The sequence below is a fragment of the Hylobates moloch genome, unplaced genomic scaffold (assembly GCF_009828535.3).
Source record: "Hylobates moloch isolate HMO894 unplaced genomic scaffold, HMol_V3 SCAFFOLD_10, whole genome shotgun sequence".
Lineage (NCBI taxonomy): Eukaryota > Metazoa > Chordata > Mammalia > Primates > Hylobatidae > Hylobates > Hylobates moloch.
In genome coordinates, this window is record NW_026652285.1 from 15,814,576 (window position 1) to 15,840,964 (window position 26,389).

At 47.5% G+C, this 26,389-nt stretch overlaps 1 protein-coding gene across 1 annotated transcript; it reads left to right on the top strand.

Moving 5' to 3' along the window:
- Positions 1 to 133: 133 nt before the first annotated feature.
- SLC6A4 (solute carrier family 6 member 4) lies at positions 134 to 24,769 on the top strand. The gene is made up of 13 exons (XM_032163106.2): positions 134 to 538; positions 3,238 to 3,372; positions 3,831 to 4,050; positions 4,863 to 5,001; positions 6,025 to 6,159; positions 6,531 to 6,634; positions 9,367 to 9,494; positions 10,786 to 10,898; positions 11,559 to 11,690; positions 12,994 to 13,093; positions 14,351 to 14,451; positions 18,791 to 18,958; positions 23,830 to 24,769. Exons 1-13 carry the CDS (start codon positions 196 to 198, stop codon positions 23,902 to 23,904), a joined length of 1,893 nt encoding a protein of 630 aa, XP_032018997.1. The 5' UTR covers positions 134 to 195; the 3' UTR covers positions 23,905 to 24,769.
- The last annotated feature ends 1,620 nt before the right edge of the window (positions 24,770 to 26,389 follow it).

The following is a 26,389-nucleotide window of genomic DNA, read 5'->3' on the forward strand; positions in this document are numbered from 1 at the left end:
TGATGAGTTAATACCAAAGACGAGTAAAATGTCTGACTTGATTCTCCTTCCTCTGTGTGTCTTTCCAACAGAGTCAGTCCTGCACGTGTCAATCGTGACGGTAGAGAGCTCGGAGGTGATCCACAAATCCAAGCACGCAGAGTTCAGTTGGGATCCTTGGCAGATGGACATCAGTGTCATTTACTAACCAGCAGGATGGAGACCACGCCCTTAAATTCTCAGAAGCAGCTGTCAGCGTGTGAGGATGGAGAAGATTGTCAGGAAAACGGAGTTCTACAGCAGGTTGTTCCCACCCCAGGGGACAAAGTGGAGTCGGGGCAAATATCCAATGGGTACTCAGCAGTTCCAAGTCCTGGTGCGGGAGATGACACGCGGCACTCTATCCCAGCGGCCACCACCACCCTAGTGGCTGAGCTTCATCAAGGGGAACGAGAGACCTGGGGCAAGAAGGTGGATTTCCTCCTGTCAGTGATTGGCTATGCTGTGGACCTGGGCAATGTCTGGCGCTTCCCCTACATATGTTACCAGAATGGAGGGGGTCAGTATCACAGGCTGCAAGTAGAGGCTGTGACCCAGGGTGGGCTGTGACCCGGGATGGGCTGTGACCTGGGTGGGCTGTGACCCGGGATGGGCTGTGACCCGGGTGGGCTGTGACCTGGGGTGGGCTGTGACCCGGGTGGGCTGTGACCTGGGGTGGGCTGTGACCAGGGTGGGCTGTGACCTGGGGTGGGCTGTGACCCGGGTGGGCTGTGACCTGGGGTGGGCTGTGACCTGGGGTGGGCTATAGGTCCCCTTGAGAGGCCAGAAGACAGATCATGTCTTTTCAGCCTTCACTGGTGTAAGTCTAGGAACATGATGACTTAGACTTTCGAGCTGGCCGAAAAGTCAAATCTCGCCACACGTGGTGGCTCACACCTGTAATCCCAGCGCTTTGGGAGGCTGAGGCAGGCGGATCACCTGAGGTCAGGAGTTCAAGACCAGCCTGGCCAACATGGCAAAACCCCGTCTCCACTAAAAATATAAAAATTAGCTGGGTATGGTGGCGGGCACCTGTAGTCCCAGCTACTTGGGAGGCTGAGGCAGGAGAATCACTTGAACCTGGGAGGTGGAGGTTGCAGTGAGCCGAGATGGTGCCACTGCACTCCAGCCTAGGCGACAGAGCGAGACGCTGTCTCAAAAAAAAAAAAAAAAAAGTCAGCTCTCCAGCAAGCCAAAAGCTGAAGGCAGCGTGTCTGAGGCTCTCCGGGTTGTGAGGCTGGGTGCAGCGCCCCCAGACCTGACCTCACAGATCTCCAGCATCATTAGCACTCCATTTATTGAAGGGCCTCCTTCTCATCCTGCATTCTCCAGGCTCTGTCCTCCCCCAGCCAGAAGTGAGGGAATGGCCATCAGCCCTGTGCTGAGTCCCTTCACTCCTGCTGGCAAGTTCTGCTGGGAAGAGTCCAGGAGGGTAGGCCTGCGTAAGGGAAAATTCGGAGGTGGCTTCAGAGTCCCAGATGCTTCTGATCCTTTGGACCTGTGTGAGGTCAGAGAAGGGCATCAACGTAAGTCCTGAGTCTTAATTACCAGTCTGGGCAGAATTTAAGCTGGATTAGATTCACAGCATGACATTAATGCCATCCTCAAACCACGCATGGCTGGCCCTCCTATCTCTTCCTGGGATGTTAGATTTTTGAGGCCAGAGGCCCTATCTTGTTCCTTGTACCCCTAAAGCCTCTCAAGTAGTTGACTTGTAGATTATAAAAAATAGTAGCTGACTGTAGGCATGAAGATGGGAATCTGGGGGAGAGCAGAGCAGTGGGGAAAAGTGAATGGGTTTGGGGCCTCTGGACTTGTTTTCAGCACAGGAAAATAACAAGAAGTGGGTGTCAAATGAGTCAAGCTTGATTTTCATGGGAGCTCTGACAACAGATTTGGGAGGGCAGCTACAAAGAGGTTTGGGGATCATCCATTTGTGTCACCCTCACTTCTCCCGTGACCTAACAGAGAGTGGCCTGGATTTACTCTCTTTTAAAGATTTCTGTCCATGCAGCTGCAAAGGTAGTTCCAGGGGGCCCCTGGGAAGCTCAACGCTTCCTGCCTAGGAGGAGCAAAAGTCATAATCACCTTATCTCCTGCTCCAGAGGACTCACCTTTAACCTGAGTGTTATGTAAGGGGCTGGGTCACTGGTGACGTTTCCCCGACACTCATTCCCCAGCGTAAAGCTGATCAAGCAAACTCTTTGGAGGAAGGCCATCACGAGAACACATGGTTTTATTCTCGAGCCGGGTTTACCCAGTTTGACTGTAAATTACGTGGACCTTTCTGACTTGCACAGACCTCAGGTTTCTGGGTTCAGAGCATTTTACAGCAGGGAAAATTAGGGAAAATCACAGCTGATCCACCCTTTAGGCTAAAAACTCAGGCTGCAGCTTAGCATCCCCAACTTGGTATTTTTAAATTCAGCCTCAGCCACAAGATCCAGGAGACACCGGCATCTCCAGTTAGGTAGCAGCTCTGTGCTTTCTTGTTCTGTGAAAAACTACCCTGTCCAGCCACTTCTGCAAACGGCGCTTGTCAGGGAGCATTCTGGCTCAATGGAATTATGGAAGTGTAGCCAAATATCAATAATCATGTGTCTGGAGCCATGGATAATACTGATGAACAAAGATACTGATTTGATGACTCACAGAGGGTTGCAGCTGTTGCTACAGATTGTCACAGGTGATCTGTTCCAAGAGGGTCCCCGGTACTGGCTGCATCGGAATCACCTAGGGAGCTTGAACACAATTTTTGTGTTGTGCCCATTGCTTGGAGATTCTGCTTCAGGAGGTCTGGGGTAGACCCAGGAATCTAGGTGACTATGATGTGTGGCTACATTTGGGAAACTCAGCTCTCCTCAACTGTGTTCTTTTATAGGGAGGAAATTGGGGCTCAGAGAGGGGAGGTGGCCCAGGGTTCTCCAGGTAGTCAGAAGTGGACGTGATCCTGCCTGTTCTGTTCACTCCCAAACCTGGCTTTCTTCCCAACTGCTCTCTTGGCCTCCTCTGAAACCTCATTTTAGTCATGGTGCTCCCCCTACGACTGCTTCTAGCAAAGCACTGAGACCAGAGGAGCACAGCATGAGGCCACTCAGCGCAGGGTGGCCCCGTGACACTCACATCATCCGGCGACTGTGATTCTCAGAGTCACAGATTGGTTGGGCTATCCTGGGACAGACGTGGGCAGGGAGTGAAATTGTCTTTCATCTGCCTCAGGGGCATTCCTCCTCCCCTACACCATCATGGCCATTTTTGGGGGAATCCCGCTCTTTTACATGGAGCTCGCACTGGGACAGTACCACCGAAATGGATGCATTTCAATATGGAGGAAAATCTGCCCGATTTTCAAAGGTAACCGAAGGGCTCGGTGGGGTGGGTAAGTGGAGCCTCTCAGGAGGGGATTTCCATCAATGGGTGGGAGCTGGGGACCTTCTTCTGGAATCAGTCAGGCCTTAGGCATCCCTGGGAGATGGCTTGAGTAGTTAAGTTTTGACTGCGTAAGTGGTGTGAAATTGTTAAAGAGAAACAGAATAAACGGCAATGAGAAGTAAACTAATGTAAACGTTTTAAAGCATTAACAGGACATGTACACATTTTCTAAAACATGTTACCTTGCAAATACATATGAGTGACTCACGGCAGGGCTGCTTTTCCCACGGTGGCCTGGAGTCCTTGGAATGGAATGGAGGGCAGCACCCACCTGTACCCCTCTGCTGGGCTGTGGGGCTCTCCGGTGCCCCGTTTCAGCCTTTTGTCGTTGGGCCACGCTTAAACTCGGCCTCTGTCTCCCCGTCTCCCCCGCTGCCCAGGGATTGGTTATGCCATCTGCATCATTGCCTTTTACATCGCTTCCTACTACAACACCATCATGGCCTGGGCGCTCTACTACCTCATCTCCTCCTTCACGGACCGGCTGCCCTGGACCAGCTGCAAGAACTCCTGGAACACTGGCAACTGCACCAATTACTTCTCCGAGGACAACGTCACCTGGACCCTCCATTCCACGTCCCCTGCTGAAGAATTTTACACGTAAGTGCATGTAAGTGAGGGGTTGGCCTGTTAGGGGCAGGCCACACCCCTGGGGTTTGGCTTCTTAAAAAGAAGGCCAGGGCCAAGGACTCCTCACCCCTTTCTGAGAGATGAAGCCATCAGGGGTGGGAGTAGCCGAATTCGGAGTTGGGAAACTCTACCTCAAGTGCTCCACGGCCCAGCCCTGCTTTGCCTCCTCGCACTTTCTCACGCGCCCAGCCAGGTTGCTCCAACGCGCCCAAGCCCCTCCCTCCCTTCACATTCCAAAATTACTCCCCTTCTTCCGGGGTCCTCCTCTCAGCCAAATGTCACGGAGGCAAAACATCCTAGTACTTTGATAGTTCAAAACTATTCAAATGGTTTAATGTGTCAACTTCGTAAGTGGGATCTACCCTTTGGAAGAAGACGCTTGAGGAAGGTAGTATTCTTTAATGCTGGAATCTCAGGCAATGGCAGCCCAAAGAGAGAGCTACTTTGGGGTAGGGAAGGGAGCCGACTCCCCACACTTACACATCCCTCATGTTCCCAAAAGCCAGTCACAGTGGTCAAAGGAGTTCAGGTCCCAGCCAGCAAAGGAGAATCCAGGAAGTCTGCCTTTAGGTTGAACACTCTTCCCAGGGTGTTGGCCAAATGTGCTTTGTGGTCCTTCAGGACAGGCAGGGCCAATCCCAGCTCTTCCTGGGCCTCAGTGACCACTTGGTCCTAGCAGCACAGTGTCCATTTGTCCTGGGCACCCTCAAAGGAGCAGCACAGATGTGTGCCCAGGTCACTCTATAGAGCCTCTCAGGGGCCTTCCTTCTCCTTCACCCCAGGCGCCACGTCCTGCAGATCCATCGGTCTAAGGGTCTCCAGGACCTGGGGGGCATCAGCTGGCAGCTGGCCCTCTGCATCATGCTGATCTTCACTGTTATCTACTTCAGCATCTGGAAAGGCGTCAAGACCTCCGGCAAGGTGAGGAAGGCTCTGGCTGCTGATCCAGGCCTGCTCAGGGGCCCATAAGCTCTCAAACTCAAAACCCAGTAGCCTGGACAGACAGCACTGTTTCCTTCCACACCAGACACATTCCATGATGCACCCTCTCTCTCTTCACCACATTTGTTAGAAAATTCTAGAAGTGGGTTGGGCGTGGTGGCTCACGCCTCTAATCCCAGCACTTTGGGAGGCTGAGGTGGGTGGATCATTTGAGGCCAGGAGTTCAAGACCAGCCTGGCCAACATGTTGAAGCCTCATCTCTACTAAAAAAAAAAAAACAAAAACAAAAACAAAAAACAAAAAACAATAGCCAGGCGTGGTGGCAGGTGCCTGTAATCCCAGCTACTGGGGAGGCTGAGGCAAGAGAATCACTTGAACCTGGGAGGTGGAGGTTTCTGTGAGCCAAGATCATGCCATTACACTCCTGGGCAACAGAGCGAGATTCTGTCTCACACACACAAAAAAAAAAATAAAAAGAAAAAAGAATATTTTCTAGAAATGGGCCAATGCCAAGAACCATTACATGATTTTTTTTTTTCAAGATTCCTTTAACCCACTGGTAGTACCACAATTAATAATCGTGGCAATAATTTACTGGAAACCCATCATGGACCATGTTCAGTGCTTTTTATACACTGGCCAGTGCTATTGTTTATTGCTGATACTCCCTCAACCTTACAGATGCGTAGTGGGCTCAGAGGTAGTTCTACTGGCCAACCTGAATCCGATCCCTGTGTGATTCCAAGGGCTGTGATCTTTCTGCCACTCCACCTCGCCCTCCTTTCTCAAGGTCTTCAAGAATAAAAGACACTGACATCCATCCACCCACCTCCCTCCCCTCCTCTCCCCTCCCCTCCCCTCCCCTCCCCTCCCCTCCCCTCCTCCCTCTCTCCCTCCTCTCCTCCCTCCCCCCCCTCTCCCCTTCTCTCTCCCCTTCCCTCCCCCTCCTCCCCTCCCCTCCCCTCCCTGGAACAGCATGGTGACAACCCTTCTTCCTTACAGGTGGTGTGGGTGACAGCCACCTTCCCTTATATCATCCTTTCTGTCCTGCTGGTGAGGGGTGCCACCCTCCCTGGAGCCTGGAGGGGTGTTCTCTTCTACTTGAAACCCAATTGGCAGAAACTCCTGGAGACAGGGGTAAGATAATGAGGGAAATATGTGTACCTGTCTGTCATTTTACTAAACGAAGCCGGTCCTCCTCCAAATAGGACAGTAGGGACAACTGAAATGTGGCTTCAGTGTGCAAGTCTGCAATGATACTTTAACCAAGAAATACAAGCATTAAAGTACAGTTGAGGCCACTGGATGGGTTTATGCCTGAATGATAGGAAGAGAAATCACATTTGTTGGCACTTGATTTATGACTGACTATGCCTGGAATGAGCCTTAAAAGCTGTTTTTCTGCCTCTGCATTTAGCCACATGGAGGCAGGAGAGGTGACCCCGTTGGTGCCAGGGTCAGCCTGTGTCTCCCCCTCACCCCATGCCCTTACCCCTGCTGTGTTCCAGGTGTGGATAGATGCAGCCGCTCAGATCTTCTTCTCTCTTGGTCCGGGCTTTGGGGTCCTGCTGGCTTTTGCTAGCTACAACAAGTTCAACAACAACTGCTACCAGTGAGTATCTGGGGTCCCCAAGCAAAGCTTGAAAGTGGCGTGAGTCAGCTAGTGTGGAGGAAGGTGATTGGACTGACGGCCTCAAATCTGGCCAGGCTTAGGCCTTGATGCCACTGCCCCTCAGGGGTGCTGCAGGCCCCTGACCAGCTCACCCATGGCCAGAGCACTCATAGAGGCCATGGCTTCGCCTACGCCACTCAAAGGCTGAGAGGGGCCCCAGGCCCTTCGGTTTTGTCAGCGCTCCTGTATATAAAAATAATAAGAGGCTGGACGTGGTGGCTCACGCCTGTAATCCCAGCACTTTGGGAGGCCAAGGCGGGTGGATCACCTGAGGTCAGGAGTTCTAGGCTAACCTGTCTGTACTAAAAATACGAAGATTAGCCAGGCATGGTGGTGGTGCACACCTATAAGCATAGCCACTTGGGAGGCTGAGGTACGAGAGGCTGCAGTGAGCTGAGATCTTGCCACTGCACTCCAGCCTGAGTGACAGAGCAAGATTCCAGAAAGAAGGAAAGAGAGAGAGAGAAAGAAAGAAAGAAAGAAAAAGAAAGAAAGAAAGAAAGAAGAAAGAAAGAAAAAGAAAGAAAGAAAGAAAGAAGAAAGAAAGAAAGAAAGAAAGAAAGAAAGAAGAAAGAAAGAAAGAAAGGAAGAAAAAAAGAAAAGAGAGAGAGATGGGGCGTGGTGGCTCATACCTGTAATCCCAACACTTTGGGAGGCCAAAGCGGGTGGATTAGAAGGTCAGGAGATGGATACCATCCTGGCTAACACGGTGAAACCCCATCTCTACTAAAAATACAAAAAAATTAGCCGGGCGTGGTGGCGGGCGCCTGTAGTCCCAGCTACTCAGGAGGCTGAGACAGGAGAATGGCGTGAACCCAGGAGGCAGAGATTGCAGTGAACCCAGATCGCGCCACTGCACTCTAGCCTGGGTGACAGGGCGAGACTCCATCAAAAAAAAAAAAAAAGGAAGAAAGAAAGAAAGAGAAATTACAAAGCAAGTTTACAAAAAGCTGCAACATACAATTACGTAGTTAGGTTTAACTAGTCAATGTGTTTAACAACAAAAATTGTAATGTGATTATTTGTATTATGTATAAACAAAAAGTATGATGATCACATTATTTTGACTAACACAAAATACCATAATTTTTCTTTTCTTTTCTTTCTTTCTTTTTCTTTTTTTTTTGAGATGGAGTTTCGCTCTTGTTGTCCAGGCTGGAGTGCAATGGCACAATCTCAGCTCACCACAACCTCCACCTCTCGGGTTCAAGTGGTTCTCCTGCCTCAGCCTCCTGAGTAGCTGGGATGACAGGCATGCACCACCACGCCTGGCTAAATTTGTATTTTTAGTAGAGATGGGGTTTCTCCATGTTGGTCAGGCTGGTCTCCAACTCCCGACCTCAGGTGATCTGCCTGCCTCGGCCTCCCAAAGTGCTGGGATTACAGGCGTGAGCCACTGTGCCCAGCCAAAATGCCATAATTTTTGCAACAAAATCCTATTTCAGAAATTTTAACAAAACAGGAAGTATTACACCAATTGTGGTTTTAAATATCACCCACTGGGCCAGGTGCGGTGGCTCACACCTGTAATCTTAGCCCTTTGGGAGGCTGAGGCAGGAGGATCACTTGAGCCTAAGAGTTTGAGTCCAGCCTGGGCAACATAGTGAGATCCCATCTCTACAAAAAATATAAAAATTAGCTGAGTGTGGTGGTGCATGCCTATGGTCCCAGCTCTTCAGGAGGCCCAAGCAGGAGGATTGCTTGAGCCCAGGAGGTTAAGGCTGCAGTGAGCTGTGTTCATGCCACTGCACTTCAGCCTGTGCAACAGAGGGAGACCCTATCTCAAAAATAAATAAATAAATAAATAAATATCACCCATCATCTTTAGACTTGATTTTGATTGATCACAGATGGCAGCATCCAGCAATCTCTTTGTGCTATGCATAAGATAAATGTAGAACTGATTTTTTTAAAGGTGGGAGGGAGATTCACATGTACCCTAAGCAATGTGGCCTTGCACTGGGACACCACCCTGCAGTTGTATGATGAGGCTGTCATTTAAAAGTGTGAGGTCAGGAGTTTGAGACCAGCCTGGCCAACATGGGGAAACCCCATCTCTACTAAAAATATAAGAATTAGCCAGGCGTGGTCGTGGGCACCTGTAATCCCAGCTACTTGGGAGGCTGAAGCAGGAGAATCACCTGAACCCGGGAGGCAGAGGGTACAATGAGCTGAGATCGAGCCATTGCACTCCAGCCTGGGCAATAGAGCAAGGCTCTATGTCAAAAAAAAGAAAAAAGAAAAATATGAGGGTATCGTTCTGGCTGGCAGTCTGTGACTTAGTTTGAAGTCAAAGTTTAAATCTGAGGATCTCACAAATGTGAGGCTCAGGCCCTGTGCTGGCTCCTACTCCAACCCGGGCCCTGCTCCAGAATAAGGCTGGTTTGAAATGGAGAGGTCTGTGCTGGCAGGATCGCCTTTTACAGCACCCCTGACTGCTCTTCTCCCTCCACCATGTGTGGTGGTCATGGCAGTCAGAGCTTCAGGCCTCGGCAGCTGGGTTCTGGGAGAAGGCGAAGGGACTCCGGGACAGGCTTGAGGTTCCTTGAGTTCAGCCTGCTTGTCCTTGCTGTGGCCGCCCTATCTAAGGCAGGGCAGGCACACGGACAGATGCTCCTTAGACCCCTGATCTTGGAACTGTCTCAGGCGGCCCCTTGGGTTTTCCCCTCCAGAGATGCACTGGTGACCAGCGTGGTGAACTGCATGACGAGCTTCGTTTCGGGATTTGTCATCTTCACAGTGCTCGGTTACATGGCTGAGATGAGGAATGAAGATGTGTCTGAGGTGGCCAAAGACGCGGGTATGACCTCAGGTTCTGGGCAGGTCCCTTGCTCCTACTGAGTTGCTTTGCTTTGAATCTTTTAAAGATCTAACTTTTGATTTATTTCTAAATGTTCCTGACATTTTCCAAAGAAGGCTGGGCATGGTGGAGTTCAAGACCAGCCTGGGCAACATAGTGAGACCCTGCCTCTATAAAAAAATAAATGAGCTGGGCGTGGTAGTGCACACCTGTAGTCCCAGCTACTCAGGAGGCCGAGGTGGGAGGATCGCTTGAGCCTGGGAGGTCAAGGCTACAGTGAGCCATGATCACACCACTGTACTTCAGCCTGAGTGACAGAATAAGACCCTGTCTCCAAAACATTTTTTATTCAAAGATCTGAGAGAAGCTCGATGCCTTGGGGATCTTTCCATGTGTTCAGGCCATGCAGGGACAGGGCAACTCCCTTGACACCCAGTTCTGGGGCCTCCGAAATCTATGGGGTTGAAATGATGACTCTGATGATGGCTTTAAAACCAGTGGGTTTGCTTCCTGTGATGGCTCAGTCTAGTAAACAAATAATCATTTATCCTTAGAACTGCCCCTTGCAGAAAAAGAAAATCTAGCCAATATGACCACTCTATTTTACCATGAAGTTTTTGTGGAAAAAGAAAAGAGCAACAGAGGTAGAAAAAACAGAGCGTGGCATCTAGTGGGCGAGGTCCCAGGGCCTTCTTGCTAACACGCTTGTATCTTTGGCCTGATTCGGTGCTTCGACCAACCCCATACCCCAAACGACGGCACCCCTAGCTAACCCATGAGAGGCTGAAGACATGTCCCTCACACTATCAAAAGGGACTTTAAAATAGAAAGAGGTCTTTATTCCAAGGCCTCTGTGACTCTACGGAAATCAATTTAACATTTCCTACCGTTCTGCAGCTGAAGACATCAGAGGGGCCAACTGCCATGGACTTCAGAAATATCAGTCCTGGTCCTGAAAAATCCCATGGGAATTGTTACATGGTGGCAACTCTTATTCTCGTGTGCAGCTTTGCCAGTCTCTGGGTCTTGGGTCTGTCACCCACCCCCAGGGTTAATGGAGGGCACACAGTTTTCAGGATGGAAGCCCCACCCTTCCTGCCTCCCAGGAACTGGGGTGTCCACGTCAGACGGAGTAGAGTGCGAGGAAGCACTTGGTGTGTGTCAAAACCTGATTCACGCATAAGGTCTTGTGGTGAGAATTGTAACTGTTGTTGTGGCTGAGTTTTCCTCTGTGACATCTTTGTAGGACAGGTCTTGTCAACCACCTCCTCCTCTCTCCCCTCTGTCTCAGGTCCCAGCCTCCTCTTCATCACGTATGCAGAAGCGATAGCCAACATGCCAGCGTCCACTTTCTTTGCCATCATCTTCTTTCTGATGTTAATCACGCTGGGCTTGGACAGCACGGTGAGGAAATGGGAAGGGGAAATGGGCTGTGGGAGGATGAAGAGGAAAGGAGGAGGACGCAGCTGGACTCAATTCCCTCCCATCCCTGGCCATCCCAGGCAGCTTTGGCTACTCCCTTCTGGTGCTCCAGACCCCCGGCTGACTCCTCGGCATTTACCATCCTCTGGTACATTCGAGTCATTAATGGGATAATGTGGGTCAAGCGCCTGGCACAGGCCCAAGGCTCACATATGTGAACTGCTATTAAGCACTGTCCCTTGGCCCAATTATGGCGCCTACAGGCCAGGGCGAGGTCTCTCCTGGGTCTCTCCTTTGCCAAGGGTTCAGTTCAGGGCCTGGAATTATTAGTGTGTAGGGAGTCTCAGCTTTGAGTTGGCCTTTCTGGTGCAAACAGAGTCTCCCCGAGAGACCTCATATATTGAAGTTCTGTCCACGTGTGCTATTTTGTTTCCTGGCTCTCCTTAGTGATGGCCTTTAAATGACAATGTAAAACAGGGAAATACTCTTTGAGATGCTTACATGGTCCAGTGAGTTGGGGAACTGGTGATGATCAGCTTGACCAGTCACTTAGCAACCTTACCCTTCCCTCCTGTTCACTGTCCTGAAGGCCACAGCCTTGTCCCAAAGCCTCCACCGTGACTGCTTGCCTGTACCTCTCAGTTTGCAGGCTTGGAGGGGGTGATCACAGCTGTGCTGGATGAGTTCCCACACATCTGGGCCAAGCGCCGGGAGTGGTTTGTGCTCGCCGTGGTCATCACCTGCTTCTTTGGATCCCTGGTCACCCTGACTTTCGTGAGTATCACGCCCCTCAGCTTTGAGTTGGCCTCCCCTAGGGCAACAGAACGCTGCAGGAAGCTGTTCCTCTCTTTGCATCTCACACGGTGCCCTGGCTTTGGGACCAAAGGAGGGGAGGTTGTTACTCCCATTAAAAAGTTTGTCATCAAGGAGAAGAAAAGTTGTTTCTTGCACATCCACTTGTAGACTCCGTGCATAGTATCCAGGGGCTGTCAGCATTTTACAGTAGATCCCACTAGATTTCAGGCTTCAAAAACTATCTGGAGAAAATTAGGATTTGCTTTTCCAGCCTATTTCCACTCTTTAGAGCTGCTTTCATGGGGTTACTGCCCTGATGTTCTGCACGTCATGTGTGTAATGCCACTTGGTCTCCTCCAGAATTTGCAATGGTAAAGAAGTCACACCCTCTCTAGAGATCCTTTTTTTTTTTTTTTTTTTTTTTTTTTGGTAGCTGAAGCAAATACTCTAAGGCAGATTTTGCAGATGTGCATCTTTAAGCCCTGACCCCGATGGCCCTGGAGTGGGGGTCAAGGGGACTGAGTGGAACCCCAGTGAGTCATGATTTAGGACAGAAAAGCAAAACTGTGACCAAGGCCCTTAATGTGTCTGGTATCCTGGGCCCTTCTGGATTCAGTCTTTAGAGGCAGGGATTCTCCAGGGTCGTGTCCACAGCAGGTGTTCAATGAGTTGAAGAAAGTTTAAAATAGATCCCAAGGCCGTTTGGAGTTTGTCTCTTAAAATTTAGTGGGGAGAGGAAATGAGAAGAATGAACTACATAGGATGGGAAGAGGCGTCTGAGTGGGTAAAACCTGCCCAAACTGCCACTGCAAAGGCCAGTCCAAGAAGCAGTTTCTTTTCTTTTTTTTTTTTAGACGGAGTCTTGCTCTGTCCCCCAGGCTGGAGTGCAACGGTGCTATCTCAGCTCACTGCAACCTCCGCCTCTCATGTTCAAGCGATTCTCCCACCCCAGCCTCCTGAGTAGCTGGGATTAAAGGCGCGTGCTACTATGCCTGGGTAAATTTTTTGTATTTTTAGTAGAGATGGAGTTTCACCATGTTGGCCAGGCTGGTCTCAAACTCCTGACCTCAGGTGATCCGCCTGCCTCAGCCTCCCAAAATGCTGGGATGACAGGCATGAGCCACTGCACCTGGCCTAAGAGGCAGTTTCTGGGGTACTCACGTTCGGTCCCAGGTGGGATTTTTCCAGAATGATTCTAAGTGAGGAAGCCCCTGCAGGTCTCTGTAGTTGGAAGGGGTGGCTCCTTGGAGGGCCCTCACCCAGGCTCTGCTCTCCCCTCCAGGGAGGGGCCTATGTGGTGAAGCTGCTGGAGGAGTATGCCACGGGGCCTGCAGTGCTCACTGTCGCGCTGATCGAAGCAGTCGCTGTGTCTTGGTTCTATGGTAAGATGCTTCCTTCAGCCAGCTGGATCCCTGCTACACCATCAGCCAGCACAATAGCAAAGAGCTGATTTCACCAAAAAAGGCGTGAGGGGCAGTTTACAAGATGTGACCTCCCGATGATGGGTCTGTAAAAGAGTCTCGGCCAGGCGCGGTGGCTCACGCCTGTAATCCCAGCACTTTGGGAGGCTGAGGCAGGTGGATCACCTGAGATCAGGAGTTCGAGACTAGCCTGGCCAACATGGTGAGACTCCATCTCTACTAAAAATACAAAAAAAAAAGCCTGTAATCTCAGCTACTCAGGAGGCTGAGGCAGGAGAATTGCTTGAATCTGGGAGGCAGAGGTTGCAGTGAGCCAAGATCATGCCACTGCACTCCAGTCTGGACAACAGAGTGAGAGTCTCAAAACAAACACAAAACCCAAAAACAAACAAAAATAAACCACTTTTGCACGTTATTTGTTACATATATTATCAAGGAGGGGGCACATTTTGGGTTGCACACAGGCCCGGTTTTTTTGTTTGTTTGTTTGTTTTTAAAGAAGAAATCTTTCCACCTCCTTGGCAATTCAGAGGGCCAAGTTCAAGTGTGTGAATCTCCACAGACCTGCCCTAGGAACTGCTGGAACCTCTCGGGGAAGCAATCACAGAGCACCTTCCCCTTCTCAATTTCTCACTCTTCTTTGGGAGTTTTCAGTTCTCACTTCCTTACCAGTTACTTTTTATAGAAGAACCTTGATCTTGATCTGGCATATGAATGGGCAATATTGTGGTTAAAAATTTCCCTTGAAAGTTTCCAGTGTCATGGTCAAAGTCAGTGTCTGTTAGGCGGGTTCACCATTCCTGGACAAAATTCAACTTTTTAATAATAACAATGAAATCAGATACACACTCAGCTCTCAGGAAGGTGGTGCGGCACCAAGAAGGGGGTGTGCGTCTCTTCCCAGATGCCCATCCATCCTTCCAGATGCCCATCCGTCCTCCCACCCTATGTAGAAAGAGTCTTGCTTGCTATAAAAATGCAGTTTTGTGACAAGTCCCCCAGCCCCACTTTCGGACCAGATTGTTGTCGCTGCACTCTTCCTAGAGAGAAATTCCAGAGTTACCCTGTGTGTCCGGGGCAGGAATTCCGGCTTGTCGTTTCCCCTTGTCATTCCCAGTGCTGATCCTGTGACTCTGACTCTCCCAGAGAATCAGGGCACAGCAGCACAGCCCGTGTCCTTTCTCAGTCTCTGCCTCTCTTCCCCTTGGGCGGTTCCAGGCATCACTCAGTTCTGCAGGGACGTGAAGGAAATGCTCGGCTTCAGCCCGGGGTGGTTCTGGAGGATCTGCTGGGTGGCCATCAGCCCTCTGTTTCTCCTGGTGAGTTGCCATTTCCCTTCTCCTCCTTGCCCTGGCGAAAGACTTGCTCCCAGACACATAAAAAATGAGTTGTAACGGCTGGGCACGGTGGCTCATCCTTGTAATCCCAACACTTTGGGAGTCTGAGGCAGGCGGCCAACATGGCAAAACCCCGTCTCTACTTAAAAAAATACAAAAATTAGCTGTAATCCCAGCTACTCAGGAGGCTGAGGCAGGAGAATCGCTTGAACCCAGGAGGCAGAGGTTGCAGTGAGCTGAAATCGCACCACTGCACTCGAGCCTGGGTGACAAAGCGAGACTCTATTTCAGAAAATAAATAAATAGTATTGAAGAATAACATATACAGAAAAGTATTAATATACAGCTCGTAAGTGTACATCTCAAAGAAATGTTGTAAATTGAGCACAACTATGTAGCCAAAACCATACCAGGAGACAAAAACATGACCAGCACTTCAGAAGCCCCTCTTGTGCCCCGTCCCAGCCACTATGCCCACCATGGTTCCGCACCCTTCTGACTCCTAACACCATGGAGTAGTCTGGGCTTCAGTCACTCTGGCAGTGATAGTAGTGCATGACATTTATGGAGCACTAAATGCCAGGCCAGACTTCAGGCTCAACTTACACTCAGTGTTCTGTAAATCCTCACAATAGTTCTATGAAGTGGTTATAGTCCTGGCACTCCCATTTTACATTTAAGGAGATTGAGGCTGGGTGCAGTGGCTCATGCCTGTTATCTCAGCACTTTTGGAGGCTGAGGTGGGCGGATCACCTGAGGTCAGGAGTTCAAGACCAGCCTGGCCAACATGGTGAAACCCCGTCTCTACTAAAAATACAAAAATTAGCTGGGCGTGGTACTGGGTGCTACTCCGGAGGCTGAGGCAGGAGAATTGCTTGAACCTGGGAGGCGGAGGTTGCAGTGAGCTGAGATCACGCCATTGCACTCCAGCCTGGGCGATAGAGCAAGACTCTGTCTCAAAAAACAAAAAAGAAAAGAAAAGAAAAGAAAAAAGGAGATTGAGGCTTAGCAATGTAAAGTGAAGGGTCCAAAGTCACATAACCAAAAGAACTGTTCAAGACCAGGGAAGGATCTGCTATGCTCTTCATGGGGGCCCTGGGTGGGGTACTAGTACTTTTGTGTTTACAATTTTGTATGCATCTTCTTCAAGATGATACAAAGCTCTCTAAGCAAAAATCCACGTCAGAAGTAGAATCCATTTATCACCAAAGGACCTGGGTGAGAAAGTTGAGTCCCAAGGGTTGTCCACGTGTTGAGATGTGTTCAATATTCCCTTTGTCCTTGGTTCACATGCCCCTGTCCAAGATGGATGACAGCCTGCTGGCCTCCCAAGTGTGTGCTGAGGTAGCCTTGGGTAAACTGATGTCATGCACGCCAGCAGGCACTATTCTTCAGTTCTCTCATTTATCTGTAACTTTGTTTTTGTTTTTGCTTTTTTATCTTTTAGAGCCAGAAATGTTGTTAGATTGTTCCTTCAGTCCACCTGCAGCTTATTAGGAGTATATGGGCTATCCCATTTTGTTTTAGGACATCTCTTTGGCATCCAGCTGTTCTGTGTCCCCTTTCAAAACAGCTGGGTGCAGTGGTTCACACCTGTAATCCCAGCATTTTGGGAGGCCAAGGCAGGTGGATCCCTTGAGGTCAGGAGTTCAAGACCAGCCTGGGCAACATGGCGGAACCCTGTCTTTACTAAAAATACAAAAATTAGCAGGACGTGAACAAGACTCAGTCTAAAAAAACAAACACGAAAACAACCCTTTTTGTATTCTGTGTGCTGACTTTTTGGGGTAGCCCTTTATTTTTTGTACTTCTTTTGTACCCACACATCTTGACATTAACTTATCTATGATGGACAACATGCTTGTTCTTGCTTCTGTGACACTGCATGTGTCTCTCTGTACCCCAGAATTCCTCTTTGACTTCCTTTCCCCCGGACCCTGGAGGTTTCCAAAATCAAAGCCAGTGTTTGCACCAAGCAGCACATGTTCCCAGGCTGCAGTGACTCTGGTGCAAGCTCTGGGCTCCTGAGATGTTGGCCTCGGAGCTCCTTATGACCTTATCCGCTTGCTGATGCATTTAGGCACATTTAAAGTGCATGTGTTTTTAAATCCAGAAGTTTTAGTTGTTTTCAGTGAGAGGGTTGTTGGAAATCGCCTAGCCCATCCTACCAGAAGCAGAAGCCCTGACATAAATGGGTTATTAATTTATATTATTACCAGTACTTCTCAATAATCTACTTAAATATTTTTATTTGTTTTTCAAAGGAAGAAGAGTCATTGGATTAATTCCTTGAGGGCAGAAAGATGTTTGTTTGTTTGTTTGTTTGTTTACTTCCATATTTATCCCCAACACAGTGAGGTAATGATGTCTAGGGGAGACTTGAAGGCAAGTGAAACATTCACTGTGGGTATAAAACTTAAGAAGGCACCAAAGAGCTCAGGACTCAGGATAAATATTATTTTCACACAATATTTTTTAAAAACAAAAATTAATTCAAAAAGATCCATGATTAACAAAATATCAACATTTTCAATAGACACAGGAGTCAGCCCTGTGCTTGTACGTCTTACTTCACTCGCTTTACCCTAATCTGGCCCTGTTGGATCCTGTCTTTTAAAAAATTGTAATAAAATATCATTCATTTTGATTTTGGCTCCTGCTTAAATGTTGTGCCTGAGGTGAGTGCCTCCACGTGCCCTGGGGCTTGGGTCTGTTCGTTTCTGTCAATTTCTTGCTGTCAGACTGGGTCAACTCTTGGTGCACAGTCACTGAGTTTCTTTGCCCAGGAAAATCCACGTGCAGCTTTGGATGTGGGCGCACTACGCCTAATTCCCATGATGTTTGCCATACTCACCCCTCTACAGCCAAGTGCCCTAGTGCCCGAGAGAGGCAAATCTATCTTCCACTTCTACGTTTACTTAACAGATCCCCTGCCCTGGGCTTCTTAAGGCTGCTTTAGGTAAGCAACAAGTAGCTTACTAAAAATATTCTTTTTCACTGCAGCCAAGTTAAAAAAAAGAAAGTACTGTGTATGAGTAGAGGCCAGGATGTGTGAGGGGGTTTCTGAAGTAGCACTTGTCCCAACCGGAGGTTGAGCCCCCCGATGACTGAGTGGGAGTTCACACACCTGACATTAAGACACAAGCGGCCGGGATGGCTCCTAACCAGATCCTCTTTCCCTGTTCCCAAACCATCTTTCTTCATAGCTGCCTCTGGGGATGAGGAGCCTGGGTTAGGAGGAAGGTTTGCAATTGACCAGGCTCCTGTTTTGAAGGCTTCCTCCTAGACTTAAGATAGCACCGCTCAGAAGACGGATGCGTGTTTAGCAATTTCCCATTTTATTACCTGCAGACAAAGAAAAAACAGATATAAATAGATGTTTAACCACACAAATAATTCACATTACTGTCTTCTTTATGACTATGAAATAATAAAATAAAATTAAATCAAGAGCAATAACAATTTCAGCACAGTGGTTACTAGGCAAAATCTGGAAACCAAATTGAAATGAGAAAACTCATAAACTGGATGTTGGGAGCACACTGTGGAATTTTTCTTGGTCAAAATTCTCACAGAGTGTTCGAGTGAAAGGTGTATTAAGCTGCTTTTTTTCCTTCCGTAATTCCCTTCATGATGAGGACCTGTGACAGGCAGTCATTCATTGTCGAGATGCCCAGTGGCAGAGCCATCCTTGTTGAAACCCCAGGCGATGCAGCTTAATGCAGAAGGCAGAGAGCTCAGGAAAATGGGAGAAGGGCACACCCCCAGGAGCCTGAGTCCTCTCTGGGTCTTGAGAACCTTCTTATCTTTTCTGGACATCGGGCACCTTCCGTCTGACCAAAAACAACCACAGCCAGAAACGCAAGGCAATGAAAACAAAGCAGAGAGAAATATGAAACCTGGGACCTGGCGGGGGCTGCGGAGACATCACCCAGTTTATTCCTCTGCCTTCTGGCAAGACAAGGCCCAAATCGCTCTCAAGGTTGCCAGTCTCTTCGCCTGGGCAGAGGCCTGTGCTGAAGCGGGAGCTGCAGGCTTCAGCCCCGACTGTAGGGGCAGCTTAGGGCTGCTCCAACATTCCCCTATAGGAAGTGAGGGCTGGGGAGGAAAATCAGGGAAAACACCTGGCTGGTGTAGTCTTGCAGCTTGGGTACAGAAGTTGGTTATTCTGTGTGTCAGAGTTCAATCCAGGATATATCACATCTTGGGAATTTCCTGAAAGTATCTCAGCTTTAGCATTTGGTGTTTGTGGTATCGGAAACGTCTCTATCTGAGTGGATATTGTTAAGGTTTTTAATGTTTCTTGGAATTTCTGTTTTAGTTCATCATTTGCAGTTTTCTGATGAGCCCGCCACAACTACGACTTTTCCAATATAATTATCCCTACTGGAGTATCATCTTGGGTTACTGCATAGGAACCTCATCTTTCATTTGCATCCCCACATATATAGCTTATCGGTTGATCATCACTCCAGGGACATTTAAGGAGGTACGTGCTAGTTAGTGTGTATATGTGTGTGTTCAGACTACTAATTGTTTTGGGAGAAAAGGATTATCTTGTTATGCTCGATTCACCAGGAGGCACGCAACCCTATATATGTATGTACCTGGGCCATGACGAAGACCTCTAATGGCTGTCACTGTTATCTTAAGGCATCTCCCAAAGCCTCAAATGCAAGGGCAAAAGAGTGAGCTGATCATTTGGGTGCACCAGAGCCTTCAGCTTGGGCTGTGCATAGGTTTTCAAACTTATCAGACAACTACCCTGCCTCCTGCTTGCCACTGGGCATGGACATCAGATCTGTGATGTCTGGAGCAATATGCAAATTTTCAGTGGCGATTATGGTGGGAAATGTCCATGGTCACTTTTCTAACAGCAATGTGACAAGTACTATTTTGAAAATCATCACAAAATAAGGATGTTGCAACAGTATCAGAGTTTTAGATCAAAATTGTTAGCTTTCTAACAATAGCATGATTTTAGCTCAAGCCATTGGAGTAAAAATGTTTTGCCAGGATGGCAAGATTCATTTCAGTAATGAATGTGCTGTAGAAATGTTAATAACCGTACCTTACAGTTTGTATGAATGCCATTTTCAAAGCATCTGCATGTCGATTATCCTATTCTGTTATCAAAGTACCTTGGGAGGTAAACGGGCAGGCATTATTACCAGACAAGGACACTGAGGTAGGGAATAATCCTGCTCGAAGTTTCCTTATTTCCGGCTGGGCACGGTGGCTCATGCCTGTAATCTCAGCATTTTAGGAGGCCAAGGCAGGCAGATCACTTGAGGTCAGGAGTTCAAGACCAGCCTGGCCAACATGGTGAAACCATGTCTCTACTAAAATTACAAAAAGTAGCCGGGCATGGTGGCACGTGCCTGTAGTCCCAGCTACTCAGCATAATCTATAATAGCCTGAGAATGGAGGTGGGCTAATTTGAGATCTTACAGCAAAATTTAGACATGAGACCATCACAGTAGTCATCCTAAGACATTTCATAAAAAATGAGAAGCAAGAGAACATAGGCAGTTACACATCAGCTCTTTCTTTTTTTTCAGACAAGCTCTCACTCTGTACCCCAGGCTGGAGTGCAGTGGTGTGATCATGGCTCACTGCAGCCTCAAACTTCTGGGCTCAGGCGATCCTTTCACCTCAGCCTCCTGAGTAGCTGGGACTACAGGCGCCTGGCTAAATCTTTAAATTTTTAATAGAAACAAGGTCTCACTATGTTGCCCAGGCTGGTCTCAAACTCCTGAGCTCAATCCTCCTGCCTCGGCTTCCCAAAGTGCTGGGGTTGCCGGCATGAGCCACTGCACCCAGCCAAATACCAGCCCTTTCTGAGAACAACTGGGTTCATTTCTTTTTTGAAACAGGAAGACTGAATTCTGGGTGAACAGAACTCTGAGCTCTGTAGTTACTAATTTCCTACAGCCAAACCAGCTCTCTCATGACCGCACTCCCCCTAAAGAGCCTTGGGTCCCGTGCTGCTTCCCGCACACTCTCCTACCCAGAGTCATTGAACGCATTCCTTCCAGTCGTCCGTCTTGGCAGTTGTGATGATCCATGAGCTCTGTTGCTTCAAATCCAGAGGCCAAGGTTGGAGGTGGGAACTGTGTTAGGTTAATAAATGTCATTCTTCAGTCACAGGCTACACCTAAGATCCTGGCCATCTTTCTCACAAATTCCCCCAGTTGGTCACAAGGGAATGCCACCCAAAAGTGTGTCACAGAGCTCAGGTCTGTTAGCAATAGAGGTAAGACTAATTGTAGGCAGGGCATCTTCACGAGGGGCCACCAGACGGGGAGCAGCGGGTTACCAGGAAGCAGTGTGATACACCCCTGTCGGTGAGGACCGTGGAAAAGGCCCTAGTCGGCTCTGGCAGATACTCATCTTATCTGGGCCTCGGTTTCCTCCCTTTCAAATGTGCTCATTTGACCATATTAACATTTCCCAAAGTGTGTTCCAGGGGCTGTCACAGGTATTACTGCTGGAGAAAAAGTTTACGTAGTCAGGTAATTTTTGGAGACTGCAGGACTAAGGCAAGTTAAACCGGTTTCTTGGCTGGGCACAGTGGGTCACACCTGTAATCCCAGCACTTTGGCAGGCCGAGGTGGACAGATCACCTGAGGTCAGGAGTTCGAGACTAGCCTGGCCAACACAGTGAAACCCCTGTCTCTACTAAAAGTGCAAAAATTAGCCGGGTGTGGTGGCGGGGGCACCTGTAGTTCCAGCTACTCGGGAGGCCGAGGCATGGAAATTGCTTGAGCCTGGGAGGATTGCAGTGAGCTGAGATCCTGGGCAACAGAGCAAGACTCTGTCTCAAAAAAATTAAATAAATAAATAAACAGGTTTGTTTACCTCAGGACTTCTCAAAAAAACTTTAATATGCCCATGTGCATGTTTAATCTCTGAGAAGAATAAAGCATGCTGTGTTTTTTTGCCAAAGGTCTAGAATTCTTCACAATTCTTTATGAATACCAGACTTGCTAGTCTGTAACTTTCTGTGTGTGAGGGAGGGAAGCCTCATATGAAATCCTTTTGGGCCCTGGCCATATGCAAGGTTGGAGTTTGTGGAGTGAGCCACCGCTTACTGGTGTAATTTGAAGGGTACCACACACACCCACAGTCTGGAAGTCTTGCGGTTGGAGTCATCCACTGGCTTAGGTCATTTTTGCAGAAACTACTAATAATCCACCCAAAGATACTGGAAAATGGTTCCTAATGAGTACACGTTTATGAAGATATCAAGAGGAATCCATTTCTTAGATTAACTTGTTATCATCTTGCAGAAGGCCAGGGCCTGGCAAATTTCGAGAGCAACAGTAGCCTGGCAACTAGAATGCTGGCAAAGCACGGAAAACAGATGTGGGCCTGGCATCCTGGGTGGTCAGTCACCAACAGGGCGGCAGCCCATGTGGGTAGGTTAGGGCATAAAAAGCAAGTGTTTGACTTCATGACGTTGTTCATTGCGGGCCTTGCCCCACCAAACACCTCGGCGATCTCTTCTCTCTCTGAGCTATGGTGATAGCTCCACTTAAGACAAGTTCTTTTTTTTTTTTTTTTTTTTTTTTTTTGAGACAGAGTCTCGCTCTGTCACCCAGGCTGGAGTGCAGTGGCGCAATCTCGGCTCGCTGCAAGCTCCGCCTCCCGGGTTCACGCCATTCTCCTGCCTCAGCCTCTCCGAGTAACTGGGACTACAGGTGCCCGCCACCACGCCTGGCTAATTTTTTTGTATTTTTAGTAGAGACGGGGTTTCACCGTGGTCTCGATCTCCTGACCTCGGGATCCGCCCACCTCGGCCTCCCAAAGTGCTGGGATTACAAGCGTGAGCCACCGCGCCCTGCCTAAGACAAGTTCTAATAGTCGAGCATTGTACCATGCACCTGTAGTTCTAGCTACTTGGGAGGCTGAGGCAGGAGGATCCCTCGAGCCCAGGGATTCAAGACTGCAGTGAGGCATGATTGTGCCACTGCACTCCAGCCTGGGCAACAGAGCAAGACCTTGACTCTTAAAAAAAAAAAAAAAGGACTCGTTATAGTGATCTCTGTCTAGTTCTCAACTAACAAGCCATAATTCTGTTTAATCAGGTATAGTTCACATGTTAATCTGTGGGAATGCGTGGTTTCTGACAGGTTGCTTTCCATGACTCGGCATGCTCTGGTAGCTGATGAGCCCTGCAATGACTCCTTTTTAAACGGATTTCTAGTGTGAGAGTTCAGTTCACAGATACTAAGGTCATGAGGAGCACAAAATGTGCAATTTTGTGCATTTTGCCCTATAGTGCATTTCATTAACTGTAGGACTGGAACTTTTTGAATTCTATAGGCCCTATTCCTTAAAGAACAAACTCCCAGAATGAGAACATAGAAAAGCTTGAAGGCAACTCCAGACGTTTTCAGTCTAAAATAAAAATGACAGGAGCAGAACTTCGCCAAAAGATCAGTAAATGAAAGGATGCTTTCAGATCCAAATTGTCTGCTTATGATACACACAGACTTTTGGCCAACAAAGATTTTATTAAGCAACTTAATAAAGATTTTTCGAAGCCTCTGCAGTGCGGCTATTTTTTTTTCTCTCCATATCCCTGAGCTGCTTTTTGCCACTCTGATGCTGAGTTTTACAAGGCCGATTGTATATTTCATACCTAAGCCCAAGTATATTTCAGATCCATCTTAAAGCTTCTGTGTACCTCAGCTGTTTCTATAGTAGACCTTCTCAGCCACTTCTCTGTGATGAGTACTACATCAACAAAATGTTGCATTAGAAGTGATGATTTCAATAATCGCGTCTTTTACAATTTAACTATGTGATAATTTACACTCTTGTATGAACTAGCCAGTATTGCTTTACAGGTGAATTCATTAAATTAGTAACATCCTGGCTGTTACAGTGGCTGATAGCACTGGGCAGTATGGCTGCAGTGTGTCTGCAGGGAACAAGGAGCCTGGGTGAGGGGATAGGGGCCAAAACCCAGCAATTACTCTGCTCCCCAAGCCCTGTGTGGCCGCAGAAGTCTCCTCTGTCCAGAGAAAAGGGTACCCTTTCCCAAGTCCTTCAAAAGCATGTTATTGGCCAGCAGAGATTCTATTGAAGGCTCATCATTTTCTTCCATTAGTGTTATAATGATTTTCTTAGTTTACAGATGTGTATAGTTTCTGAATATACCATTTTAATTCATATTTGAGAATAAATAAATCGGGAAATCTTTTCCTAAGGAATGTCAATGAGACTATTCCAGCTCGCTTTTAGATGTTATTAAAGTGTTATTTAAGCTTTGTTTTAATATTAATGTTGACTATTTTTGCAAGTTTTAAAAATTACAAGGATGATTATAACATTGTATTTTCTTCCCAATAGCGTATTATTAAAAGTATTACCCCAGAAACACCAACAGAAATTCCTTGTGGGGGCATCTGCTTGAATGCTGTGTAACACACTCACTGAGAGGAAAAAGGCTTCTTCACAACCTCCTCCTCCAGTTCTGACGAGCCACGCCGGCCTTCTCCCCTCCAAGTGAATGAGTTTCCAGCTAAGCCTGATGATGGAAGGGCCTTCTCCACAGGGACACAGTCCCAAGAGACGATGGTGCCCAGACTCAAGGCCTCCAGCCACTTATTTCCATGGACTCCCCTGGACATATTCCCACGGTAGACTGTGACGCAGCTGAGCTGGCCTATTTTGGACGTGTGAGGATGTGAATGGAGGTGATGAAAACCACCCTGTCATCAGTTAGGATTAGGTTTAGAATCAAGTCTGTGAAAGTCTCCTGTATCATTTCTTGGTATGATCATTGGTATCTGATATCTGTTTGCTTCTAAAGGTTTCACTGTTCATGAATACGTAAACTGCGTAGGAGAGAACAGGGATGCTATCTCGCTAGCCATATATTTTCTGAGTAGCATATAGAATTTTATTGCTGGAATCTACTAGAACCTTCTAATCCATGTGCTGCTGTGGCATCAGGAAAGGAAGATGTAAGAAGCTAAAATGAAAAATAATGTGTCCATGTAAGCTTGTGAGTCTGTGTATATTGTTGTTTCAGTGTATTCTTATCTCTAGTCCAATATTTTGGGCCCATTACAAATATATGAATCTCCCCAAATTTTTCTTACATTAACAAATTCTACCGACTCAATTGTGTATGGAGGTTATTATTTGAAGGGTACAATCACTACGACATGCTCTGCCACCACTCCTTTTCCAGCGACACTAATTGAGCCACACACTTTCCTTTACAGGCCAGCCTCTGGCGTTTGCTGCACCTCATTGCCACCTTCCTGTCTCTCTGTGCTAAACATTCAGGACAGTGTTCCACAGGCAGATTTGGCCTATTTCATTAGTCACCGTGGCTTGGCTGTGAAGTACATTGAAGGTGGATCTTGTCGCATGCCCCTTCAGTGTTCACCTGGCCCTCTGGTTTAAGCTCTGTCTGCCTTACGTGACTGAGTTTGACTGTCCAGGTTGCTTTGCTCGGTGAAGAGAGGGTAAATCGGATTCTCGCTTAGCCCTGGGGTATACAGATCTGGCACCCTAGCCTAAACCAAGGCATCTGCACTCCAAGAGCAGTTGGAGAGTCTGGGTTAGCCGTACATGGACCTCGCCGCTTACTGGTGGTCACGATTGTGAGCCCTCCAGATAATTTTTAAGATTGAGTCTGAGTAAGGCTGCTTGGGAAATGGTCAGCTAAGTAAATCACCTTTCATTTCACATAAAGCCCTTAATATAGATAAGTAAATTGGCCTTTGGTGTCTCGTGACTCTCAGAGGCATAGGTAGAGGAACAAATTAATATTTGTAGCATGGGAATTCCTTATCAGAATTTCGAGGGGAATAAATCCTCATCAGAGACAAAAGGACTTTATCATCTGGCCACCTATCACTTCAGTTCTCTGTATAAATGAAATTTAATTCTAACAACCTTATAAAAAGAAGGTCCAGACAGCAGAGGAAACGTCCTGTCCAATTCTAGGTTTCCCCCCCTTGGCCTCCTTTCCCCAGCATTGTCTACCCCGGCCCACTTCCTGCATTCTCCCCACGCCCTGCTATTTCTGATTCTTTGCTTCTCCTAGCGAGATACTTTCCTTATATGATAGCTGCTGAGAAGTTTCCCAGAATTGCTAGAGGAAAAGAAGCGGGGAATTTAGAAATATCCCTCACTGATCTAACTCCATTATCTTCACTCTTTCATTCTTCCTGCCGCCTCATGCCCATTCTCTTTACTGTCTAGCATGCTGAAAGAAGGAAGTGATCTAAATGCCAGCGTATTCAGTGGTAAATACTAGTTGGTGCAAAAGAAAAACCGTGATTACTTTTGCACCAACCTAATAGCTTTGCAAATTTTAAGAACTTGCTTTATGAAGATATTTGGATATGGATTCTCCCCGCCCCACATACTTAGACATTGTTCAAATATACTACTTTTAAAAAAACACCTTTTCAAACAGAATTAGAGTTTGCCAAGCCTGATATTAATGGAATTGTACAGGAGCTTTGAAAATTTTCAAACTTTATTGAACTAAAAAAAAAAAATTGAAAATCTCTGTCTGTTCCGCATAGTATGCATTTATTTGACCCCTATTTATCAATACTACTATGGGTTTTTTTAAAAAAGAAAATTTAAGAGTAGGTAGGTGGATTTTAAAATAATATTTTAAAGATCTTTTACATCTGTATGTAGCATTTATAGAAAAATAAAAACTAAAAATAGAATTGAATTGTAACATTATTTAAGGACTGAAGTTAATTTTTTTTTCTTGTATCAGTAAGAAATACCCAAGAGGCCGGGTGCGGTGGCTCACACCTGTAATCCTAGCACTTTGGGAGGCTGAGGTGGGAGGATCACCTGACATCAGGAGTTCGAGACCAGCTTGGCCAACATGGCGAAACCCCGTCTCTATTAAAAATACAAAAAATTAGCT

Bases quoted from the DNA above. Each gene is read 5' to 3' on its own strand.
- SLC6A4 (XM_032163106.2), top strand. From the start codon at position 196: ATGGAGACCACGCCCTTAAATTCTCAGAAGCAGCTGTCAGCGTGTGAG. The intron at 5,002-6,024 runs GTGAGGAAGGCT...TCTTCCTTACAG, and splicing joins GCGTCAAGACCTCCGGCAAG to GTGGTGTGGGTGACAGCCAC. The intron at 10,899-11,558 runs GTGAGGAAATGG...TGTACCTCTCAG, and splicing joins CGCTGGGCTTGGACAGCACG to TTTGCAGGCTTGGAGGGGGT.